This window comes from Anticarsia gemmatalis, chromosome 28 (genome assembly GCF_050436995.1).
Source record: "Anticarsia gemmatalis isolate Benzon Research Colony breed Stoneville strain chromosome 28, ilAntGemm2 primary, whole genome shotgun sequence".
NCBI classification, from domain to species: domain Eukaryota; kingdom Metazoa; phylum Arthropoda; class Insecta; order Lepidoptera; family Erebidae; genus Anticarsia; species Anticarsia gemmatalis.
Genome location: NC_134772.1, coordinates 149,841 through 176,407, shown reverse-complemented (window position 1 = coordinate 176,407; position 26,567 = coordinate 149,841). Strand labels below are relative to the sequence as shown.

General features: G+C 36.4%; 1 protein-coding gene and 1 long non-coding RNA gene across 2 annotated transcripts in view; both read right to left on the bottom strand.

Moving 5' to 3' along the window:
• LOC142984934 (uncharacterized) overlaps nt 1-26,567 on the bottom strand; it is a 273,228-nt gene that overhangs the window by 210,211 nt on the left and 36,450 nt on the right. The gene's annotated exons all lie outside the window — the stretch shown is intronic.
• LOC142984795 (uncharacterized) lies at nt 366-26,122 on the bottom strand. The gene is made up of 10 exons (XM_076132623.1): nt 26,001-26,122; nt 18,383-18,560; nt 17,761-17,900; nt 17,034-17,171; nt 16,244-16,366; nt 15,292-15,390; nt 14,570-14,709; nt 10,600-10,692; nt 10,195-10,311; nt 366-9,647 (listed from the first exon to the last, which is right to left on the bottom strand). The coding sequence occupies exons 1-10, from the start codon at nt 26,062-26,064 to the stop codon at nt 8,784-8,786; spliced, it is 1,956 nt and encodes a 651-aa protein (XP_075988738.1). The 5' UTR covers nt 26,065-26,122; the 3' UTR covers nt 366-8,783.

Here is a 26,567-nt window from a genome sequence, read left to right as displayed (position 1 = left end):
ATCGACATTTTGACATTTAGAATGTACTGCCAAAATGTTTCCTACAACACCCGTCAGAGGCGCTGATCAGATTTTCATACAAAATTTCTCGATGACAGGTCGGTTGTCGGTAGTCGATGGTAATAGAGAATTGAGCTACAGCAGTCATTTACAATGTAAATCATATCTAATATGGACGGGGTGTAAATTTTGTACTACCCAAAATCACAGAGCATAATAAACTATTTCTGTACATACAGGAGGTTAGGTTGTTGTCAGTTAAGATGACAGTCGTTAAGCCACGTCAAAGGCTAGGCTTGAACAACTTTGACACTAGGTTGACCACTAACCGTACGACAAGAAGGTACATAAATTAAACTCGTATATAATATGTAAACATTATATTCGCTTACTCTACAACGGTAAGGCAATCCAAGGCTGGACGTTTGTACTGAGTTACATGCACGCAAACATTCTGTACACATCTTTATATAATAAATCTATACTAATATTATAAAGCTGAAGAGTTTGTTTGTTTGTTTGAACGCGCTAATCTCAGGAACTACTGGTCCGATTAGAAAAATTCTTTCAGTGTTAGATAGCCCATTTATCGAGGAAGGCTATAGGCTATATAACATCACGCTACGGTCATTAGAAGCGGAGTAGCAACGAAAAATGTTACAAAAACGGGGAAAGTTACGACCCATTCTATTTTATGTGACGCAAACGAAGTTGCGCTGGTCAGCTAGTATATTATATACATACAAAACTATAAAATAATACTCTCACTAGTGTTTGCCACTGACAATCAATGTTGAAACAGTATATGATTGTAAGTGACAAAACACAAAACTAAAATAAATCTTTATCAATTGTGTTGGTTTCATATGAAAAAATAATCGAAACTAGTTCAAATTCCCACTGTCAATGTTACCCGAATGATTCAAAGTTACCCAAGTTGACCTTAATCAAGACAAATTACAATACAAATAGCAGCTCCTAATAGTAAATAATTTCAAATATATAAATTATATATCAACTGCAATAATAATAATATTAATTAGTATTATATTAAGACGTGTACAGAATACAGACTTATTATTAAATTGAATAGTTGATTCCACTGAGTTTTTCTGTTTATATTATTACTATATTTAATCATATTATCAAAAACATTATTTTTTATACATAAGGCTAAGTTGGTAGCGTATATTAGTCTAGTATATATAACGCTATATACCAGATATTTGTATATAATATGACTTATATACGCAACCAATATAAGCATAGAACAAAATCAAGCCTTATCACCGGTTTCTGAGTACATTTATCGGTAGTTTATCTATTCAATAGCGTTTTTTATACGAGTTTAAACGCTATTGAATAGATAAACTACCGATAAATGTACCTCAAAACCAGGGGTTAGCAGTCACTTTTTGAAGAATAATATAACAATAGGTAATTTTTAATTAATCTTTATATTTGTGCAATATTTTGGATTCGAACTAACGATCTTTTACCCACAAGTCTGATACCTTTAGTCACTGTACTATAGTGGTCTTACTAAGTTTTAGTGGGTAGGCAGATAAATATAGTAATAATATAAACAATTTAATAATAATGATTTCTTAAAGAACTCGTAATAAAATATTTAATATTGATATGTTATTAATTATTGTTTTTTGTGAATTTTAAACTACACGTAGTTTTAACGTAAAACAAATAGGTGATCGCAAAAATATTACATATACATGTACAATTATGTACGAATTAAAATACATCTATACTAATATTATAAAGCTGAAGAGTTTGATTGTTTGTTTGAACGCGCTAATCTCAGGAACTACTTATCCGAGTTGAAAATTTATTTCAGTGTTAGATAGCCTATTTATTGAGGAAGGCTATAGGCTATATATCATTACGCTATGACCATTAGGAGCGGAGTAGTAACGAAAAATTTATGACCCATTCTCTTTTACGTGACGCAAGTGAAGTTGCGCGGGTCAGCTAGTATTTTATACAAAGTGACCGGTTTTAGTATAACTTTTAATTTAAGTGTTTTCTGGCATACGTAAAATTCTATATACCGATTTTTTACATAATTATCTATGAAGAAAATTTTCACTTTTTGATAGAAAATTATTGAAACCACTTTTTGGTCCATCTGGGATTGGAACCCGAGACCTTTTACACAGCAGTCGTATTTACTAACACTGAACTTTAGAGGAAAATGAAAATCATATTTTTCCTTTACACTACGACGGTAATCATGATTTTAACAATCTTTAGGCTATTTTTATATTGTAAGTATATAATAAATGTATTTTAATTAGTACATAATTTGTGAAATCGATGCAAATTTAGCTGCAGATCTAAACAACTAACAACTATACATACACATTTAATGGTATTTATTTCGTTCAGTTATATTCTTATATACTTGCTTGACAAAGCAAAGTATTTTCAATATATAATTAAATCATTATCATAGGACAACTCACACACGGTCATTTGATTTCAAACTAAGCAGAGCTTGTAGTATACTTTTTCTTACTTTCTTTATTTTTTGACAACTCCCGCACTAAGAATAGCTCTTGTGCCGCGGGGACTTTTACAAACATACAAACAACGGACATGAAGTACAACCAGACGCGAAACAATTATTTGTGAATCGCAAATAATCGTTCCGTGTGGGAATCGAACCCTCCCGACGCAATGGTAGCGGCGTGGCGACCTAGACCACTGCGCCACGGAGGTACTAACTGATAATTAATAATATTTAAGTAATTAGTAGTTGAAAAAAAGCTAGATTATTTTCCATTTTGTAATTAATGCCCACATGCCTAGCAGTGGGACAGTATTAAGTGAATAATATAATGTTTTAATATAACTGAACGAAACAATCTTATAAACTAAGTGAAATATTTACAAATTTATCTATTTTTTTATATATTGAATACAATTGTATTTTAAGATTTTAAGCCGATATCATCCAAAATTAAGTTTTTATTTTCTTGTTTTTACATAATATTATGTAATAAATAAAATAATTATAGAAAGACTATAATGAACTGACGACTATAATGGCTATACATATATGAACCAATTTGCATGAAATTTTGTATGGAGATATTTTGATAGCCTAAAAAGGACATAGGCTACTTTTTACCCCGGGAAAATGACGCAAGAAATTTCAGGTGGCGGACGAAATCGCGGGTAAAAGCTAGTATATTTATATATTTTATTTACTACACAATATATGTATGTATGTCTGTATGTAAAATTATACTTATAAAGCATTATTTTGGTCGGAACGGTTACATCCTAATACTACGAGGTAGCATACATCTTCCACACACGATTGCTTGTCGATCGGCTAACATCGGAATATTTCGGCTATTGCGAGAGAAATAGATTTTATTTCTGTTTTAACCGACTTTAAAAATAGGAGAAGGGGCTTGTCAATTCTGTGACCCTTTAAGAATCAAGATTTTCAGGGTTCCGTTCTAAAAACCGTATTTTTCGTAGGCATTTTTTAAGATTCAAATATTTTATTATGCAATATTTGTTAGTGAATTTAAATGAATAAAAGTACCTATTAATCTACTATAATTTTTGTGACTCAATTTACGTTAAAAGGGACTTGAAATTAGCATTACAAAATTAAAAGATTTCTAAGTAAAAGGAACAAATTTAATTTAAATTAGTAACTTTGCTTGCCCCTAAATTATAGGGATAATTGCTAGTTAACGAATTCATAGGAAAAAAATGGCTAAGTATATAAATTAATGTATAAATGGCAGCTAAGATAGTATCTATACTAATATTATAAAGCTGAAGAGTTTGTTTGTTTGAACGCGCTAATCTCAGGAACTACTGGTTCGAATTAAAAAAAATATTTCACTGTTAGATAGCCTATTTATTGAGGAAGGCTATAGGATATATAACATCACGCTACGGCCAATAAGAACAGAGTACCAGTAAAAAATGTTACAAGAACGGGGAAAATGTTGACCCATTCTCTTTTATGTGACGCAAGCGAAGTTGCGCGGGTCAGCTAGTTTAATTATAATTGGCAGGTAAAATAGAGTATTATAGAATAAAGGCAAGAATAATCTACCTATAAATGCAATATCTAGGTGGGATTAATACAGCCATCTAGTGGACAACGAACTACTAATAACTTTTTTGGGGGGACTGAAAAATAATGCTGTAAAGACAAGAAAAGTGCCGATATTTTTTGAAAATTGTTAGGATTTTCCGAATATTACTGAAATTTTAATAAACATAACCGATTTTAATATGTCACTGTACGACAATGATTATTTTTTCCGGAAATAGACGTTTTTTTCCGAAATAATCGGTATTTCCTTTTCTGAAATAGACGATTTTTCTTTTTTATCCGAAATATCCGGTTTTTCTTTATTCGGAAATAGCTGTTTTTTTTCGGTAATATCCGATTTTCGTTTTTCGGAAATAACTGTTTTTTTTTCGGTAATATCCGATTTTCGTTCCTCGGAAATAGACGATTTTTTCGGAAACAGCCACAATTTTTTTCGCAAATATCCGATTTTTATATGACACCTTTCGAACTGTATTCCGGCAATGACCGATATTTTTCGGAAAAAGACGTTTTTTTTCCGAAATAACCGGTTTTTCTTTTTTAAGAACAGCTGCTTTTTTCGGTAATATCCGATTTTCGTTTTTCGGAAACAGACGATTTTTTCGGGAAAACCAATTTTTTTTCGGAAATATCCGATTTTTATATGACACCTGTCGACTGTATTCCGACAATGATCGATATTTTTCGGAAAAAGACGTTTTGTTTTCGGAAATAACCGGTTCTTCTTTTTCGGTAATAGACGTTTTTTTCGGAATATCCAGTTTTACTTTTTTCGGAAATAGCTCATTTTTTCGGTAATATCCGGTATTTTTATTTCGGAAATAGACGATTTTTTCGGAATGAAACTCAATTTTTTCGGTAATAGCCGATATTTTATACGGTAATATCCGATTATTGTTTTTCGGAAATAGACGGTATTTCTTTTTGCGGATATCACCGTTTTTTTTTTATTCTTAGTGTCCTGAAAGCTTTCGTAAATCACCGAATATATTTGAAAATAACCGAATAATTTATGCCACAATTTTCCGATGCGGCCCGAAGTATTCCGAAATTAGCCGAAGTGACAACCGAACGTCATAATATTTCATACACTTATATACTATAGAAAATTATAATAGAAATAGGCAAGCTTATTATTATATTGTAATAACTGAATAGTTGGGACTATACAATTATTGACATCTGGCCAATATTAGGTCACATTAGGCCAGTTTTATTAAAACTGGCATACTGTGAAAAAGTATACTTTTTAAGTACTGGTGTCCAACATTAGGAAATGGTGGCCAGTTTTATTGAAACTGGCCATCGTTGCGTGAATTTGTTTAGTGTCGTGTGTACAATACACAGGTACACAGGACCGGTGAGTAGTCAGTTTTTCAGATATTGGATAGTCCCAACTATCAGATATTAAACTGGATATATAACTAAATATCAAGATAGTTGCAAGTTTAGTGGCCAGTGGTTTAAACGAGTGTTTGTGCTAACGATAAGATATGTGATACACAAGCGTTTAATCGCAGTGACGTGCGACTAGTCGGTAGTGTGTCGCCTTTACTGGGTATTTTAGAAACCAATACAATGAAAACTGGCTTAATTACTGATTGTATAATAAAATTAACTGGGTAAATAAATATAATTATGGTAAAACACAAATCGTAAATTTTAAAAATCACTGTATCAAGGACAAAAAATGAAATTTTTTGATAAAAAAACACTGTACTAATGATAGGTAAGGCCCGACGCACACACACCGACAGTGGTCGACAAAATAGTCGTATTTAATACAAATAACACTGAATCACTTATACCCAGTTTCTGAGTACATTTAGCGGTAGTTTATCTATTCAAACTGTTTTTATCTATACTAATATTATAAAGCTGAAGACTTTGTTTGTTTGTCGCGCGCAAATCTCAGGAACTACTGGCCCGATTTAAAAAAATCAATCAGTGTTAGATAGCCCATTTATGGAGGAAGGCTATAAGGTTACATATCATCACGCTACGACCAATAGGAGCAGAGTACCAGTTAAAAATGTTACAAAAACGGGGAAAAAAATTTACCCATTCTCTCTTATGTGACGCAAGCGAAGTTGCGCGGGTCAGCTGGTATGAGTATAAAAGCTATTGAATAGATAAACTACTGTTAAATGTACCTCAGAAACCGGGTGTTTAACATATCAACTACACAACGAACAACGTACGCGAGAAATGCCCATAACATCTATAACTATAAGGCAGACATTTTTTGTAAGTTAGTCGGAGAAACGCAATTGCGATTTTTTTGTCGCACGACTTTTTTTTCGCAAATATTATAGATTTATAGCAAGTTATTGACCTAATTGTCTAAATAAAATAAAATCGTTCAAATTAAGTGATGAATTCGAAAAAATCGCATTACGACATTACGAAATTAACGCATCCCATGAGAAAAATACAACAAAAAAATTACATTTACTTTGAAAATATAAAAAATATCATTAAAATTAAGTAAAATTCGCCGCATATAACAGTCGTGCGACAAAAAAATCGCGCGTCACACCGACCGAAGACGCAACTAATAATAATTTATTTACAAATGAGTATCACTATGTGTTGCTAACATTAAAAAATATTTATTTTTCTCTTGTATTTAAGTATGGCAACGTAAAACCTTAACTACTGTTCATTACAATTAAAGTCGCATAACTATCCTAATATCGGCCATGACAGTTTCATTGACATTGGCCACCAGTACCGAATGTTTAACCAACTTGTCATTTTGCCAGCTGATATTCGGCCATGGCCAGTTTTAATAAAATTGACCATGTCTCGTTTGTTTATATACTATAAACTAACACAGTTGGCTGGTTTCAATAAAACTGGCCATGGCCAATATTAGGTAAGAGAATACGTGAGTTTCTATACGACTTGAAAGACAGAAATAATAATTTTTAGATATCTAAGTTAAGTGCTTTATAACATATATTGTAAAACTATAATTATTATTAAACTAGTTTCTACAAGCGACTTTCGTTTGAGTGAAAAATAAAAAAGTATTATAAAATATACCGTATGTGAAAATATCCAGTAATCAGTGGTATAAGTTGACACCTCCCACGCAAGTGGTCGCAGGTTCGAATCCGAGGCAACACACCAATGACTTTTCGAAGTTATGTGTATTAGAAATAATTGTCACTTGCTCCAACGATGAAGGAAACCTTGCATGCCTAAAATTTGTTTAATACATTTATTGAGTGCATGCAAAGTCCCCAACCCGCACTTGGTCAGCGTGGTGGACTCAAGGCCTAACCCCTCCCTCATTACGGGAGGAGACCCTTGCCCAGCAGTGGGTCATTAATGGGTTATATTTTATTAAATAGTTAAAAACTTGGATGAAACAAGCTATTTTTAAACCGACTTCAAAAAAAGGAGGAGGTTTTTAATTCGACTGTACTTTTTCTGTTTGTCACCTCATAACTTTTTATTTTCTTCAAAAATCAACCCTTAATTGGTTAAAATAGGGAATGTTACGCAGACGAAGTCGGGTGCAGAAACTAGTATTATTATAGTTTTAAAATATCGTTATTATTCAGTGTAAGGCACTAGAAGTATTATAATACATAGTTTTATAAACATATTATACATTTATATAATTATACCCTCTTATTCATAAACACACTATAAACCTATTTTAGTTAAAAAGCTACTATAATGTTTTCTCTTTTTCATTTCTAAGGAGTGAAAGAAACAAAACACTTTATAAGCCTTTCATGACTTCATATATTTTTATGAATAAGAGGATAAGTATATAATAATGTTTTAAAGTTAAAACAGTTTTTTTAAAAGACAACTCCCGCACTAAGACTAGCTCTTGTGTCGCGGGGACTTTTACAAACAAACAAACAACGGACACAAAGTACAACCAGACATGAAACAATTATTTGTGGATCGCACAAATAATTGTTTCATATGGGAATCGAACTCACGACCTCCCGACGCGACAATTAACTACCCCATTATTCAGTTTGGACATTAAAAAAACCAAAAATATTTTTTATATATTTCACGCCGGCGCATTTGAAACTGTAAAATAATTTATATAAATGTATAATATGTATATAATAAGAAAATGGTGCGAAACACATAGAACAAGTTACTTATATAACTGGTAACTAGTTATAACGTAATAACAAACTGTTATTTACTTAAAATATCGTTATTTTAGATTTTAAACACAAAAACACTGATTTTCACAGTCACCAGTCTAGCCTTTCTTCCAAACTATGTTGGAGTCAGCTTCCAGTCTCACCGGATGCAGCTGAATACCAGTGTTGTACATGCAGCGACTGTCTATCTGACCTCCACAATACAGTTACCTGAGTTATAACACGATACTAAGTAAGACTGGTTGTCAGACTTTCAAGCTTCTGACTACTGTTTACAACTGTCAAAGATCTTCGAAATTGACAGCCGGGACCAACAATTTAACGAGCCTTCCGAAACACGGAGGAACCCGATATGTATAAGATGGTCACCCATCCACAGAACAACCTCAGCAAGGGTAGCTTAACCTCAGAGATCGATCCGCGCGGCTATTGTTAACTAAGCCACGAGCTCCTCCTAGGTCGACCACTAACCATACGATACTGTAAATAAATAACAGTTTTTTTACCATTATAACTAGTTATCAATTATATACTAACTAGCAGTTAACTGTTGTATCGTTAGCGTTAACATCGCTGTCAATAGCTGGTAAATTATTTATAATAGAACTTATACTAGGTACATTGTTATTTAAGTTTTCATCCACATTGGTCACCGTTATAACCGGCCCGGCCACTCGTGAGGTGGTCGCTATAGACCGGTCTCTGACCGTAATATTATTATTATTTTCAACATTATTATCCGTGCTATTATTATTATTATTTCCCGAACCTGAAGGTGTTGGTGTATTATTATTTTCGCCGTTCAATTCGTCGTAGCAGGGAGGCATTTCGATATTATTCCTCGCTTCTTCATCGACGCGAGCGTTCAGGCCCTCCCGGCTGAGGTACTCCGGGGGAGGGCCGAAGAACTTACACCTCATGGCTTCGTTATACGGAGGGGGTCTTGTACCATCAGGTAATACGGGATAGTTTTCAAAATTTGCCCCCAAAAGCCTTATAGTCCTGCCGTTTAGAGTATAAGTGTCATGTGATGTCATTCTTACGAAATCTAGATCATCAATGTTGATTTCGGCTACGTTAGGTGTGTCTGGTCTCCGGTCGGTGTCGGCCCGGCGTCCGAACCTGGGAATGGTCAGTTGGAACCTGCCTAGCTGCAGCGTTAGTCGTTGTCTGTCCAACTGGTCTATGATAGTCGAATTAGTCCTAAAGTCTATTGGGGTCATGTAGTTGAGGTCGCGGCCGTAGTCGGGAGTCTCCGGGTTGGTGAAGTAGAACTCACTGGTGTTCAGGTCGCAGTAGGTGGGGCTCCGGTAGTTGTCCAGAGTTCGATTCCGGGTTGGTGAATTGTTTAGTGATGTTGAACGCACGTTCGTTAGTTCTACGTCGCTTTGTGTTGGGACCTGAAAAAATTAACATTTCATGAATATACATATTAATTATTACGGATGCTTTGCCCGTAGGTGTAGGCAGGGATTTAAGGAATACATCTACGTTTGCCATTCATAATCCCATGTAATAAGGAGCGTGCTTATGTAGTAAGGGTACCATGTAGTAAGGGTAGTCCCATGTAATAAGGGGCCTGCTTATTGCCATATACCGGGCACGTTAGCAATATAATTTTGTAAAGCTCAATAACACTTTGTCCGTCCTGGGAATCAGTCCCGAGACCTCAGGGTTAATTCTGAATACACTCTTTCACTGTCCATGATTTGTAGATGATAAAGAGTGAAAGTCCTCGTCTAGTAATGATAACTTTTCTAATTTTGAGATAATTCTGTTGCCTAGCATAGGATAGTTACGTGATCTCCTCTCATTCTAAGAGCAGACTTTTGTCCAGAAGTGGGTACCTCGTCTCATTCCGAGATCAAGACCCTTGCCCAGCAGTGAGATAGTAACGTGACCTCCTCTCAATCCGAGATCAAAACCCTTGGCCAGCAGTGGGATTACCTGTCTATATCTAGAAGAGAAGATAGCAGAGAGTCGCGCCAGACCGAAGGGTGCGCGAGGGTCCGTGCACTCCGCCTCGACCGGCTCCACCGCCGCCGGGGGACACTCCGAGTTGCACTGTAACATACATACATACATACATACAGTCTATATAAATCCATATCCATACTAATATTATAAATGCGAAAGTAATTTTGTCTGTCTGTTACTCAATCACGCCTAAACTACTAAACCAATTTGTATGAAATTTGGTATGGAGATACTTTGATACCCAAATACGATACAACTATTTGTGGATCACACAAATAATTGCTGTGTGGGAATCTAGCCCACGACCTCCCGACGCAATGGTAGCGGCATGGTGGGCTTAACCACTGCGTCACGAAGACAGTCAGTGCTACATACCTGTAAGCTGGGCTCTCTAACAGGCGAGGCGGGCGCGCGCGCCTCTGCCTCCAGCAGGCGAGACGCCTCGTAGCACGGCGGGAAGCGGTGAGTCTGTAATGTATATATTACATTATATGTATATTTTATAATACAGCAGTAATAACCGAGTGGTATATAGTACCAATAATCAATTAGGTAGCAGGAAAATTCTACCAAATAACGTCTTTATCATGGAAAATTCTACCGAATGTCGTTTTGGAGATGGAAAATTGTACCAATTGTCGTCTTCAAGGAGGAAAATTGTACCAATTGTCGTCTTTGAGACGGATAATTCTACCGATTGGCGTCTTTGAGATGGAAAATTGTACCAATTGTCGCCTTCATCACGGAAAATTCTACCAATTGTCGTCTTCAAGGTGGAAAATTCTACCGATTGTCGTCTTTGAGATGGAAAATTGTACCAATTGTCGCCTTCATCACGGAAAATTCTACCAATTGTCGTCTTAATCATGGAAAATTCTACCAAATGTCGTCTTTGAGATGGAAAATTCTACCAAATGTCGTCTTCATCATGGAAAATTCTACCAATTGTCGTCTTCAAGGTGGAAAATTGTACCAATTGTCGTCTTTGAGATGGAAAATTCTACCGAATGTCGTCTTTGAGACGGATAATTCTACCGATTGTCGTCTTTGAGATGGAAAATTGTACCAATTGTCGCCTTCATCACGGAAAATTCTACCAATTTTCGTCTTCATCATGGAAAATTCTACCAAATGTCGTCTTTGAGATGGAAAATTCTACCAATCGTCGTCTTCATCATGGAAAATTCTACCAATTGTCGTCTTCATAATGGAAAATTCTACCAAATGTCGTCTTTGAGATGGAAAATTCTACCGATTGTCGTCTTCATCATGGAAATTTTTCTACCAAATGTCGTCTTTGAGATGGAAAATTCTACGAAATGTCGTCATTGAGATGGAAAATTCTACCAAATGTCGTCTTCAAGGTGGAAAATTCTACCGATAGACGTCTTTGTGATTGAAAATTCTACCGAATGTCGTCATTGACATGGAAAATTCTACCAAATGTCGCCTTCATCACGGAAAATTCTACCAATTGTCGTCTTCATCATGGAAAATTCTACCAATCGTCATCATCATCATGGAAAATTCTACCAATTGTCATCTTCATCATGGAAAATTATACCAATTGACAACATTTCAACATTTTAAAGTACCTAAAATACAAATACCATTTCTTCATTTTCTCATCTTGAATACAAAACATATTTTAATTCAATATTTCGGGAGAAATAAAATAAAAACCGAAAATTACGCTGTGACGTCACATATACGGAAGAAAAACGGCTTACCTTTGCCTTTGCAATTTGAATAAAAGTTATGTAGATTGACATTTGAAATGTCATTAATGTTTTAAAGTAAACAAACACGAAAATACCACAATAAATAGGTTACTGAAGTATTTCGCATCATTTATGAACTTTTTAAACATTATAGATTTCTCGAAATGAATCCTAGTTAACAGTATAGGGTTATGAAGGATCTCAAATATTGTTTTGTGCCATCTTACGAAAACAGTTCTGGAGACGATCGAAAACAATTTTTTGCTGCGCCTAACTCAAACAAGCAAGAATAGTGTAATGCTGTGGGTGTTGTGTGTCCGTGTTTAAGATACTCAAGCCACACTGTTATATATAATAAACTAATTCAGATGAAAAAGTCACAGTAGCATGTGGGTCAATAAATCTCCATAGTCCTATTATAAAAAATGAATAAAAAGACGTAAACTAATTTCAATTTGTTTTATTTAACATTTTCTAAAATAGTCTTAACAAAATATTGATTACAGAATGGTTCAGCGTCTTCTAAAATCTTTGTAGTGTAATTTGCATCATACTCAATTTGTGTATAAATTTTGTCTGTTCACAAGTTGGATCAGCAATACAAAACAGATCTTTCAGCATGCATCTGAACCATATTTGGGCCTTACATTAGTATCCTTAGAGTTTGCCATTTTTAACTTAATTCTTGATTGTTTTTCCACTTATTGGGCATTTTATCTCCAGAACAAATTTCGCAGAAATCCCATCTGGTGGAACACCAATAACAGGGGAAATTAGAATTAGGCCTGAACTTAGAATAACTCCAAAATCATTTTCTAATATTTTAATTAATTGTTTTTATAATGTTTTACTTCGTCATATGGCTTTAAATTCAGGCACCTTATAGCCACCTAAGATACTTTGCACCAAAACACCATTTTCTGTTTGACAACGTACTGCTTCATAGATCCTAGAACAAGTGACTCTTCCCTGACACGTAGAATGCCACAGCTTTGAATCTGCTTGATCTTTTGTTGCTTCAGCCACACTGTCAATCACTTTTTCACTTTGAGCATCTTGACTGAACTGATTAACATCCCTATAGCTATGGTCTTGCTGCTAGTGTATGTATATACTGGAGCATTAAATTAAATATGCTGTAGTCATTTAAAGTAGGTTGATGTTTACCACAATAATTCAGGATTAGTCCTGAGTCTATTTTACGCTTCTCACATTCTTCAGAAAATATGGACAAAGTAATGCATAAGTAAGTATGTTTTCGTGCATATATTCCAAAAGCATTAAGTAATTTACAATGGGCAGGTTCTCACTATCAGCAACTTGGAGTCCTTCAGATACTTTCATGACTTATAAATAACGGAGAACGGAAAATAATAACTTATAAAACAATAAATGTATTTGTAAGCAAACAATAATACGATAGACGTGCCAGGTTGACAAGACACTGACATTTATATATATTTTTTTTTAAATTATGTGACTTGTGAGGCAAAGGCATTATGCTATTCCGCCGTATATATGACGTCATTTGGCACTTACGTCTGTTTAGAATGAAACAATTTTCAAAGTGAAAATCATGAATGAAAATAACTAAATATCACAAAAATTAAAAATATGGGTCCTTTTATTTCACATCTAGTTTAGAATAAAATGATAATATATGTTACTTAAAAAAATGAAATGTTGTCAATTGTCATCTTCATCATGGAAAATTCTACCAATTGTCGTCTTCATCATGGAAAATTCTACCAAATGTCGTCTTTGAGATGGAAAATTCTACCGAATGTCGTCATCAAGATAGAAAATTCTCCCAAGTGACGTCATCAACTTGGAAAATTCTACCATTTGTCGTCTTTGAGATGGAAAATTCTACCGAATGTCGTCATCATCATGGAAAATTCTACCGAATGTGGTCCTCATCATGGAAAATTCTACCAATTGTCGCCGTTGAGATGGAAAATTCTACCAATTGTTGCCGTTGAGATGGAAAATTCTACCAATTGTCGCCTTTGAGATGGAAAATTCTACCCATTGTCGTCTTCATCATGGAAAATTCTACCATTTGTCGCCTTTGAGATGGAAAATTCTACCAATTGTCGTCTTCAAGATGGAAAATTCTACCAATTGTCGCCGTTGAGATGGAAAATTCTACCAATTGTCGTCTTCATGATGGAAAATTCTACCAATTGTAGTCTTCATGATGGAAAATTCTACCAATTGTAGTCTTCATGATGGAAAATTCTACCAATTGTAGTCTTCATGATGGAAAATTCTACCAATTGTCGCCGTTGAGATGGAAAATTCTACCAATTGTCGCCGTTGAGATGGAAAATTCTACCAATTGTAGTCTTCAAGAAGGAAAATTCTACCAAATGACATCTTCAAGAAGAAAAATTCTACCAAATGACATCTTCAAGAAGGAAAATTCTACTAAATGACGTCTTCTAGGAAAATTCTATGATGTGACGTCTTCTACCCGGAAAATTCTATGATGTGCCGTCTTCAACATGGAAAATTCTACCATGTCATGGCATCTACCATGTGATGTAACACTGGTATTCAGCTGCATCCGGTGAGACTGGGAGCCGACTACAACATAGTTGGAAGAAAGGCTAGATACATACCTGTGCATACTGCATGTTGTAGTGTTGCCTGGTGGCTCGCTCGGCGTGCGCGTAGCTGCGCAGCGCGGCTCGCTTCATGTGCATCTTGCAGATGGCCGACACCAGTAGCACTACGGCCAGCATGAAGATCAGGGCACACGCTGCAATTAAACATATAAAATTTAACATATCAATGTCCCACTGCTGGGCAAGGGTCTCCTCCCGTAATGAGGGAGGGGTTGAGTCCACCACGCTGACCAAGCGCAGGTTGGGGACTTTGCATACCTTCAATAAAAGTATTAAACAAACTTTTACGCATGCAAGGTGGTGGCTTCACCGTTAGAGCAAGTGATAATTATTTCTAATACGCACATCACTTCGATTCATTCATTGCTGTGTTGCCTCGGATTCAAACCTGCAACCACTTGCGTGGGAGGTGCCAACCTAAACCACTCGGCTATACCTGCGGTCCTAAGACCTCTTTCTTTTTAAGACAACTCACGCACTATAGCTCTTGTGTTGCGGGGACTTTTACAAACATACAAACAACGGACAGAAAGTACAACCAGACCCGAAACAACTATTTGTGGATCGCACGAAAACTTTTATAATGTGGGAAGCAAACCCACGACGTTTTAACACAGTTTTAGCGGCGTAGCCACCTTAACCACTGTGCTACTCTCACATGCACAAAGTAATGTGGTGCGTACTACATGTATGTATGTATGTATGTAAGTACTCACCGGTGACAGTGTATATGGTGGACTGTATGAAGCCGTAGTCGTCGGGCGCGTGTCGGTCCTCGAACAGAGGAGGGTACTCCACGTCCACTATGCCTGGAGCTGAGGGGGAAGGTGGTTGCGGATATTATTGCTTAGGATATCCCATTGTTTCGGATATTTGATAGTCTCGGATGTTTTTTTTTTGGATATCCGATAGTTTCGGATACGGTTACAATTTTGTTTATCGGATATCCGATAATGTCAGATATTGTTTCGGATATCCAATAATTTTGGATATGTTTTCGGATATCAAATAGAGTCAGATAGTATTATTTAGGATATCCGATAATTTCAGATAATAATGATTAGGATGTTTGATACTTTCAGATATCCGAAAGTTTCTGATACAGTTCCTACAGATATCCGAAAGTTTCTGATACAGTTCTAACAGATATCCGAAAGTTTCAGATACTGTTCTTACAGATATCCGAAAGTTTCTGATACAGTTCCTACAGATATCCGAAAGTTTCAGATACAGTTCTAACAGATATCCGAAAGTTTCTGATACAGTTCCTACAGATATCCGAAAGTTTCAGATACAGTTCTAACAGATATCCGAAAGTTTCAGATACTGTTCTTACAGATATCCGAAAGTTTCAGATACTGTTCTTACAGATATCCGAAAGTTTCTGATACAGTTCTGTCAGATATCCGAAAGTTTCAGATACTGTTCTTACAGATATCCGAAAGTTTCAGATACAGTTCTTACAGATATTCGAAAGTTTCAGATCCTGTTTTTAGATATCCGATAGTTTCGGATACAGTTCTTTCAGATATCCGAAAGTTTTGGATACAGTTCTTTGAGATATCCGAAAGTTTCGGATATTTTCTATTAGGATATCCGATGGTTTCGGATACTGATTTTTCCTAACTACTAAGATCCCTGTAACAAGCACACACAGACGTTCAGTACCTTCTCTTGGCAGTAGCGGGTGTTCGTCGCAGCAGGAGGGTTGCTGGCACAGCGGGCCCGGGCTCCGGCAGCACGCCGCCTCCGAGATACAGCGACCCGTGGTGCAGTTCAACTTGTCCGGACCTATGACAAATAAATAATATTAGGGGGGACAAATATTTTATCAATATTAACATTATACATGCAAGTTTTCCGCAGTCTCCGTGGCGTAGTGGTTAACACTGTCGTCTCGTTAAACCCACTGTTTCGTGAGGTTTAAGTTCGATTTCCACATGAAAACTATAATCCACAAATAGGTCTTTTTTTATAGTTAGTTGGTCGACCTAGCGTCATAGTTGTCCCGACAGGCGACCGCGCAACTAGCTATGAACATTTGGAGATAATATTAGGGTAATTGAGGCAGAAACGGAAGATTTGTGAATAAAAATAATGCATGTCCGCTTTTAATCTAAGTTCATATGACCGCGCGGTACTTTCGACCGAGCGGTACAAGATCGAAGTAAACAGCTAGTATCATCTACGTCCCGCGCAATACTCCGACCCGCGCGCCAGTTCTTGAACCGCGCGTAACCACACGGCTTCTCGGTTCTGTTACCGCGCGGTGATGTAAACAATACTAGCTGTTTACTTCGATCTTGTACCATATCTTGTACCATTATTTCCATAGTATATAAACACACAATTACGCCAATTCTTGCTGGAAACTAAATACAATATTCACCTAGATCTGCACACAGTTTCAAACACACATCCGCCCTACATCATTACATAAGTATCGCTATATACTCACGCGCACACACATGCTGCTGGCACATGTGCTCGGCCTCGTCCTCGGCGTGCTCGCAGTCGGCGCGCCCGTCGCACACGTACTGCGGCGCCATGCAGCGCGCGCCGCACCAGAACGTGCCGCGACCGCAGTACATAGGACCTGCCACATACATGATAATATTATGTCGGGGAAAAGTCTTTTCGCATTATAGTATGTATGAACTTGTAATAAAATCTTTTCTCTACACAAAAAAGCTCGATATTTGGGTACCTCACGAGCTCACTGAAAGAAACCTAATGAATCGGCAGAAAAGCTTGCCCAGCAGTGGGACAGTAATGTGTACAATTTATTTATTTATAAAGCAATACAATCTAGACTTCCGTTCTCCATGTAAGAAAGCGTTATACACCCTCTTTTCTATATCACTCTGTCCCCCCCGCCCCTTCTAACACGATATCCCCCCTCATACGTCGAACTATCACGTTTGGACTGCATTGCAGTTCTTATTCACTGCACCCTTCCTCATCTCACTCACTGACCTCCCCTCCCCAACACAAACTACACTCTCTCTCTCTCTCTTACTGTCTCACCGTCCTTCCTATCTCAACCCTATACTCTTCTTCACCGTCCCCCTGTCATTCTAACTAAGGTCAAACTGACCCTGTTACTTAATTTTTGACCCCATGCCACACTAACTATCCCCCATGCCTTACAAACTGTCTCCATCTTTTTATTTTTACCCCCTCACCTTTAGACTGCACTAGTATAAACTTGGTGACACTGAACGGCGGCGCGGAGCACATGTACTGTCCGCTGTCGCTCTCCTGGAGAAAGTTGCGAGTGAGTGTACTGCGGACCGTTGGTCCAGTTGGATACACTTTGAATGGCCTGCGAAAGAAATTATTAGTTTTATTTTAAGAGTAAAATTTAAAATGGGGGGTCAATTTTAGTCAGTTTTTTAGGGGACATTCAATTCTGTCAGTGTACAAGTTAAGTCTTTTCATAGTAATTATACAAAAATAATTGGAAATTTCGGGTGTCAGTTGTAGGGATTTGCAAGCTAAAACGCCAGTAAAAGATCAGGCGCAGGACCGACGGCGATACATGCTCTCCGAGACACGAAGGTCAGAAATTCTTAACAAAAAAGCTCAGAGTATTTTATAGCCCGACTCGGGATTCAAACCCCAGACCTCTAAGCGGCAGTAAGCGCTGGTTCCCGTTATCGAAACATTTTATATGAAGTTATTCACTTTTATCGTACACCATAATGTTCGGATTAACCGTAAACGATTAATATTCTAATCCAAGACCCGACAAGTGGGAACCAGGCGTAACATGACAGAAGCAAACAATGTACACGGTATATTTACCTGTGCACAGTCTCATTATCGGCGACAAAGTTCCACACATAGGTGCGCGGCGAGGCGTCCCCCCGCAGCTCGCACACGAGCGTCATGTTGTCGCCGACGCGCCGCACCAGCACGTCCGTCCACTCCGGCTCGTTCGGCATGAACAGCACCAGCTGGGGGGACGGCAGGTCGCCTGTGCCTGGGGGGACAAAAATACAGCCATTAAATATGATATAGACACATAATATAACGACTGTTAAATCTAAAGTAGCAGGTAAAGCTGTGCCTGTGGGGACAAACGTACAATCATTAAATTTGATGTACATAACAATCATTATACTCGAAGGTGTGCCTGGGGGGACAAATTTACAACCATTAAATATGAAATACATAATATGTATAGTATTATTCCTGTTATACTCGAAGGTGTAGAAAAAGCTGTCTTCGGGGGACAAATGTATAACGTTTAAATATGATATACATAACATAATGTCTGTTATACTCGAAGATTTAGGTAGAGCTGTGTCTGGGGGGCCAAATGTACAAGGTAAACCGAAGGTTTTAGCAGATGTAAAACTAGAATCTTAATATTATACATGCGAAAGTTTGTGAGTATGTATGTATGTCTGTTACTCTTTAACGAAAAAAACAACAAAGTACACTTTATATAAAAAAATACACCGATAATTTATAAACTACTAGCTGACCCGCACAACTTCGTTTGCGTCACATAAAAGAGAATGGGTCATAATTTTCCCCGTTTTTGTAACATTTTTTACTGGTACTCTGCTCCTATTGATCGTAGCGTGATGATATAGCCTTCCTCGATAAATGGACTACCTAACAATAAAAGAATTTTTCAAATCGGACCCGTAGTTCCTGATATTAGCGCGTTTAAACGGACAAACAAACTCTTCAGCTTTATAATATTAGTATAGATTCAAATAATATAGATATTAACACATAGATACTACGATAAATCTTTTCAGGCGAAAACTAGTAATATTATAATGGTACGGGTCTCAAGCACAATTAAGAACATAGAGAGCAGATCCTGAAAGATTATTTTCTCGTCGATGCCGATAATATTCGCCGATTCTAAATTTCCTTTTTCGTATACAATTTCACAGCGGAAGTAAACTGGCACAGTTAAGAGGAAACAATATAATTTGGTGTACAACCTTGTCGAAACCTTCACTTTTAATAGCACCTCTTTCAAATTAAACATGTCCTTTATTATAATGTCACGAGTTACAGATCTTTAAACCACGTTAAATCTATACTAATATTATAATCTATACTATACTAATCTATACTAATATTATAAAGCTGAAGAGTTTGTTTGTTTGTTTGTTTGAACGCGCTAATCTCAGCAACTACTGGTCCGATTTGAAAAATTATTTCAGTGTTAGATAGCCCATTTATCGAGGAAGGCTATAGGCTATATATCATCACGCTACGACCAATCGGAGCAGAGTACCAGTAAAAAATGTTACGAAAACGGGGATAATTATGAACCATTCTCTCTTATGTGACGCAAGCGAAGTTGCGCGGGTCAGCTAGTGGGTCATATATTTACTTATAGATGTTTAAAGCAAGTTTAACAACTGTTCAGCTTAGCCTTTCTTCCAAACTATGTTGGAGTCGGCTTCCAGTCTCACGGGATGCAGCTGAATACCAGTATTGTACATGCAGCGACTGTCTATCTGACCTCCACAACAAAGTTACCTGGGTTATAACACGATACTAAGTAAGACTGGTTGTCAGACTTTCAAGCTTCTGACTACTTTAACGACTGTCACAGATCTTCGAAAATGACAGCCAGGACTCACAATTTAACGTGCCTTCCGAAACACGGAGGAACTCGATTTGTATAAGATGGTCACCCATCCGCAGAACAACCTCACCAAGCGTAGCTTAACCTCAGCGATCGATCCGCGCGGCTAATGATAACTAAGCCACGAGCTCCTCTAAACACAAAATCAAATCATTTATTAATGCAGGAAGATGTTATGACGTAGGCATCTGCTAAGAAAGGATTTTGACCAATTCTACCCCCAAGGGGATAAAATATGAGATGAAAGTTTGTACGAAATTTCTGTCCTAAGTCACAAACCACAAAATCAAAATGAAATCATCAATTCATATAGGTCAAATGCTGACACTTATGATAGTCATTGATACAAAGAGTGAATTTACCGCCAGTTCGGAAGGTAGGGCCAATGAGAAGAGCTGCCAACTAACTCTTGGCCACTCACGCGGACGAAGTCGCGGGCAAAAGCTAGCTATAGTTAAGTACTTAATTTTACTTACTTACTTACTACTAGCTATAGTCAGTACTTTTATTTTGGGCATAAAAGCCGGGAGGGGACGGCCTAGAAAGACATACCGGTAACGTCCTTCAGAAAGGTCAGGCGCGTAGTACTAGTGGTACTCGATCCAGTATGACAACATGTATGAATGTGAATGAAGCAAAACTTGTTTGTAGGAATCAAGAAGTTCTTTATTCTGCCAAGCCTTGAAGGAAAAGGTAAAATGTCCCGGTTTCTACGTCCCGTTTTCCGGGACCCATTAGGTCGGGGAAAAAGTCTTTTCGCATTATAGTATGTATGAACTTGTAAAAAAATCTTTTCTCTACACAAAAAAGCTCGATATTTGGTTACCTCACGAGCTCACTGAAAGAAACCTAATTTACCATGTACTCATTTGTGATTCTTGTAGCCAAAGGTTTTATTATAAGTTCATACATACTATAATGCGAAAATACTTTTTCCCCGACCTAATATTTTAGTAGTAGATTATAGTAAAAAAAATATCTTTATTACACTACTCTAGCCGTTCGGATAAAGTACAATTTTACAGTTTAGTTTTCCAAAAATCCTGTCCTCCGGATTCTGAGGTACATATAGCGGTAGTTTATCTATTCAATAGCGTTTAAACCAGAGATTCCCAACCTGTGGTCAATGGAACACCTAGAGAATATACTGTAAAGAAACAATCTCACATAGAAAAAAAAAATACCAATTACTGGGCAAGGGTCTCCTCCCGTAATGAGGGAGGGGTTAGGCCTTGAGTCCACCACGCTGGCCAAGTGCGGGTTGGGGACTTTACATGCCCCCAATAATATTTATATATATTTTTGGACAACTCACACACGGTCATTTGATTCCAAACTAAGCAGAGCTTGTACTATGATTGTAACCAAATAACTGATAAACATTCTTATATACTTCTAAATATATACTTATATAGATACGTTAACTTCCAGGCTCAGAACAAATACTCGTGCTCATCACACAAATATTTATCCCGGGTGGGATTCGAACCCACCACACGCGGCGCTACGGTTGTTGCGGCGAGGTGACCGCTTAAACCACTGCGCCAAACGTGCAGTTATAAATGTATTAAACAAATTTTAGGCATGCAAGGTTTCCTCACGATGTTTTCCATCACCGTTGGAGCATGTGATAATTATTTCTAATACACACATAACTTCGAAAAGTCATCGGTAAACATACATAGAAATATGAAGTAAATAATTAGTATGCATATTTCTGTATATGAGTAAGCAATTAGCATGTAAATATATACCTATTGCAATGTGCATTCATTAACACCACAGATGTACAGTACCTACTGGGAAGGTACTGGGTTACCTTATAAATCCATACTAATATTATAAATGCGAAAGTAACTCTGTCTGTCTGTCTGTCTGTCTGTCTGTCTGCTACTCAATCACGCCTAAACTACTGAACCAATTTGCATGAAATTTGGTATGGAGATATTTTGATACCCGAGAAAGGACATAGGCTATATATCATCACGCTACGACCAAAAGGAGCAGAGTACCAGTAATTAATGTTACAAAAACGGGGAAAAATTCCACCCATTATCTCTTATTGGACGCAAGCGAAGTTGCGCGGGTCAGCTAGTGCATAATATATTGTTGAATACCACCGTGGAGCAGTGGTTTAGGTCGCCACGCACTACTCGTCGGGAGGTCGTAGGTTCGATTCCCACACGGAGCAATTATTTGTACGATCCACAAAAAATTGTTTCGGGTCTGGTTGTGCTTTGTGTCTGTTGTTTGTATGTTTTTAAAAGTCCCCGCGACACAAGAGCAATTCTTAGTGCGGGAGTTGTCTTTTTAAAAAGAAAGAAAAGACTGCCTCTGTGGTTCGGTTGCATCTGATTGTTGATCATGATATCTCGGGTTCTAGTTCCGGTTCAGACAGTCGCATTGGTTTATCCAACTTATATTAGGATATTTCTCTATAGTAGTCTGAAGTATGGTAACGTGCCCGGTATATGGCAATAGGCTCGCCTCCTATTACGTGCAAATAACTTTGTTGTAAGTTCCACGAGTGTAGTAAGATTAGGAAACTCAACTTCCTTTTAAAATCAGTTGATCAATAGTAATTGACTAAACACACACTTCCTGTACAACTTCTATCATTGTTAGTTAATTGTTTTGTATGTTTGTAAATGTTTTCCTCTAGACCGCGGACAGGGAAAATGTGAAGGATGTTTAGTGTTTTGTTTTGTTCATTATTATTTATGTTTTGTTAAATTAAAATGTATGTCTGACCTGCTAACCTATATTGGGCGTTTCGGTTTGCGTATGTATGTAGAGGAAACTTTTTAAAGACAACTCCCGCACTAAGAATTGCTCTTGTGTCTGCGGGGACTTTTACAAACATAGAAACAACGGACACAAAGTACAACTAGACCCGAAACAATTACAAATAATTGCTCCGGGTGGGAATCGAACCCACGACCTCCCGACGCAGTGGTATCGGCGTGGCGACTTAAACCACTGTGCCACGAAGGCAGTCCAATCCAAAATACTAAAAGTTTATACGAAATTGGATTTATAATGCCTATTATAAAATAAAAAGTCAATTTGTTATGATTTCACTAGCAAATAACTGAGCTCATTTAAATGAAATTTTGGAGATTTATAGCTTACATTCATAGGAACCTAGCTAAATTTTTCACATCAAATGACTACGCATGCAGACCTACCGGCAAACTTTAGATTTAAATAAATTTGCCAATACATAAAAAACTGTTTATATCTAAAATGATAATACAATATTAGCATTCAGTCACAATACAAAAATACTCAGGAAGATATAAAAAATAATGCATTATAGTTTAACCTTCTACAAATTACCTGATTTACATACATTTAGTTATACAGAACAGAGCGCTCATAGCTAGCTCACTGGTTGGTAAACAATCTGTAGGTCAAGCAACTGTTAGCGCGGTCATTCCATAGATGGGTGACCGCATAGAGGTATTTGAACTGAGCGTCTCCGTGATTCGGAGGGCACGAAAAAATTGGTTGTGGTTGTTGTCAATTAAAGTAACAGTCAGTTAAGCAATATAATAACAAGAAGTTCAAGTAGTTTGAACAATTTTGACACTAGGTTGACCATACATGAATGAATGATTGAACTCTTGCCTACGACACTGTCTAAGTGAACTATAGTTAACTAATGTTATGTCACAAAGTCACAGGTAAAAGTAAGTATTCCTGATTTAGAACATGGTCATGAATTAATAAATTTAACCCATTACTGTCCCACTGCTGGGCTAGGGTCTCCTCCCGTAATGAGGGAGGGGTTAGGCCTTGAGTCCACCACGCTGGCCAAGTGCGGGTTGGGGACTTTGCACGCCCTCAATAAATGTGTTAAACAAATTTTTAGGCATGCAAGGTTTCCTCACGATGTTTTCCTTCACCGTTGGAGCATGTGATAATTATTTCTAATACACACATAAGTTCGAAAAGTCATTGGTGTGTTGCCTCGGGTTCGAACCTGCGACCACATGCGTGGGAGGTGTCAACTTATACCACTCGGCTATCACTGCTCATGCGTCATGAATTATCATGGCATATAAACCTACCATACTACTAAATTTCACCAAAATCTGTTTAATAGTTTTAGCATGATTGAGTAACAAATATTCAAACTTTCGCATTTATAATATTACCTTGTTTAGTTATAAAGATATTATTATAGAGGCCCGATCTATGGGGACGATGATGATGAAATCTTTACTCAATATATTTGGCTAATAATATGTAGCCAAGCAGGTGTGAAAACTAGTTTTTATATATTGTTATAATGTTAAAGAGTAGCTGTATATTAATATAATAGGTTTTGCAAATGTTGCAAGACATACTACTAATATTATAAATGCAAAAGTTTGTGAGGATAGATGTATGTTTGTTTGTTACTCTTTCATGAAAAATCTACTAGACGGATTTTCATAAAATTTGGTAAAATAATACTTTATAATCTGGATTAACACATAGAATAGCTTTTACCCCAAGAAATCTATTCACCCAGTGCAGAATAAATTTAGACAAATAAACATTTAAGATATATTCCTTCAGATATCTCTGCCTGATTGAATGATATCATCCTTCTTATGCCCAGTTTCTGAGGTATATTTAGCGGTAGTTTATCTGTTCAATAGCAGTAAAACCCATGTTAAAAAAAAATGCTATTCAAAAGATAAACTACTGCTAAATGTACCTCAGAAACCAGGGGTTAGTCTCATTAATTTCTCTGCATAACCTGCAATGCCCGTGACACTAAGAAAAATAATTTGATTCCCACTTCTTTCAGTTCAACTAGCTGACCAAACTCACGATTTTAAGATTTGCTGAAAAAGTTAAAAAATTGTCTTTTTAAGAGAAAGCTAGAGCTATCTTCATTAGCTAAGATAAAGCTATCTTCATTGTCTCACCCTTTTCCCATATTAAATATTGTCAGTACATATGCTTACTTTCACACATCTCTATGATGTCAACTCTGTCTTAACCCCTTTCATTTCCATGTTCCCAATCCCCATCACACAACCTATTTTTTTTTCTATAGATAACAAATCATATTAAATGAATTGTCATATTGCAATGTAGGTTCTTGCCAGGATATAGAATATGTACCTAAGAGATTAATGTGATGATTAAAAACATATCTTTTGATAGCTTCAGTTATCTTTTGAATAACCATTCATAATGTAAAAGCTTTCTTATCATAATGACAGCAAACGGTAATGTTAGCTGAATTCATCTCAAAAACACTAACTTATATCGACTTTTCAAACCTGTTTGAAGCAGAATGTATTATTTTTATGCTATTTGCACAACACATAAACCATTTCTAATCTAAATCATACACGTTACATACAAAAATGTGATATTTTTTTATGATAACCATATAATAACATTCACTTGTGTCAATAAAAATATATAATGCCAAAATCGTGATATAATATGATAATAAGCGATAATTTTATTGAATATGTAAACAACAAGGATTGTAGACCAAAAGTGAAAGGATTAGATGCCTGGTTTTAGAAAATACCGTTAGATTATTAAAATTTAGCGAATTAGATACATGTTAAAATTTAAGGATGTTTCCTGGTGCATTCTGAGTTATACCAGACATAAATAAGCATCAACCTTGTCCTTAATTGATAAGCAAAGCTAACAGACGCGCTCAAATTATTTTCAAGGCTAAAAAACCTGTACGAAAGCCTCAAAATAATTTTGAACGTGCCAATTTTTTTCCAAAATTTTGCACTTAATAACAACTGTTGTATAGAGATTCTGGATAGTACTTACATGTTTTTGAACTAATTAGAAGTAGGATAACACATGACAACAAACAATTCAACGACGAAAACATTTTTATTTACTTTTCACACATTTTCAACTATTGACATTCGACTATTACGCCATTTTTGTTTCTTTAGGTATTTACGTTACGTTCCAAGTACGCAGTTACAGACGATGTGTTGTTTTATTTATGTTTTATGTCATTGTGATAAGTAATGACACAAACATAACGCATATAAGTTAATTGAATAGTAATACTTTTGTGAAGAATTTGTTATGATTAACAGAGAAGGTTTTTTTAAACGTTATGGTCACATACAACCAACTAGATGCTGCATGCAACGGACAGTATAAATAGCTCGATGTTCCATTAAATGCAGAGTTGACTATTTGATAAGTTCAATATTTTACATATAATAAAGATTAAACTGATTTACTCCACATATTAATTAATTTTTTTATACTTACTTGTTCTTTAATTTTAATACTTATAGCCAGTAACATTTTGTAGTAGCTCTCTATTGATATTCTAAACAAAGATTCTAGCAAGATACCGTGAATTGAAATGTGTTA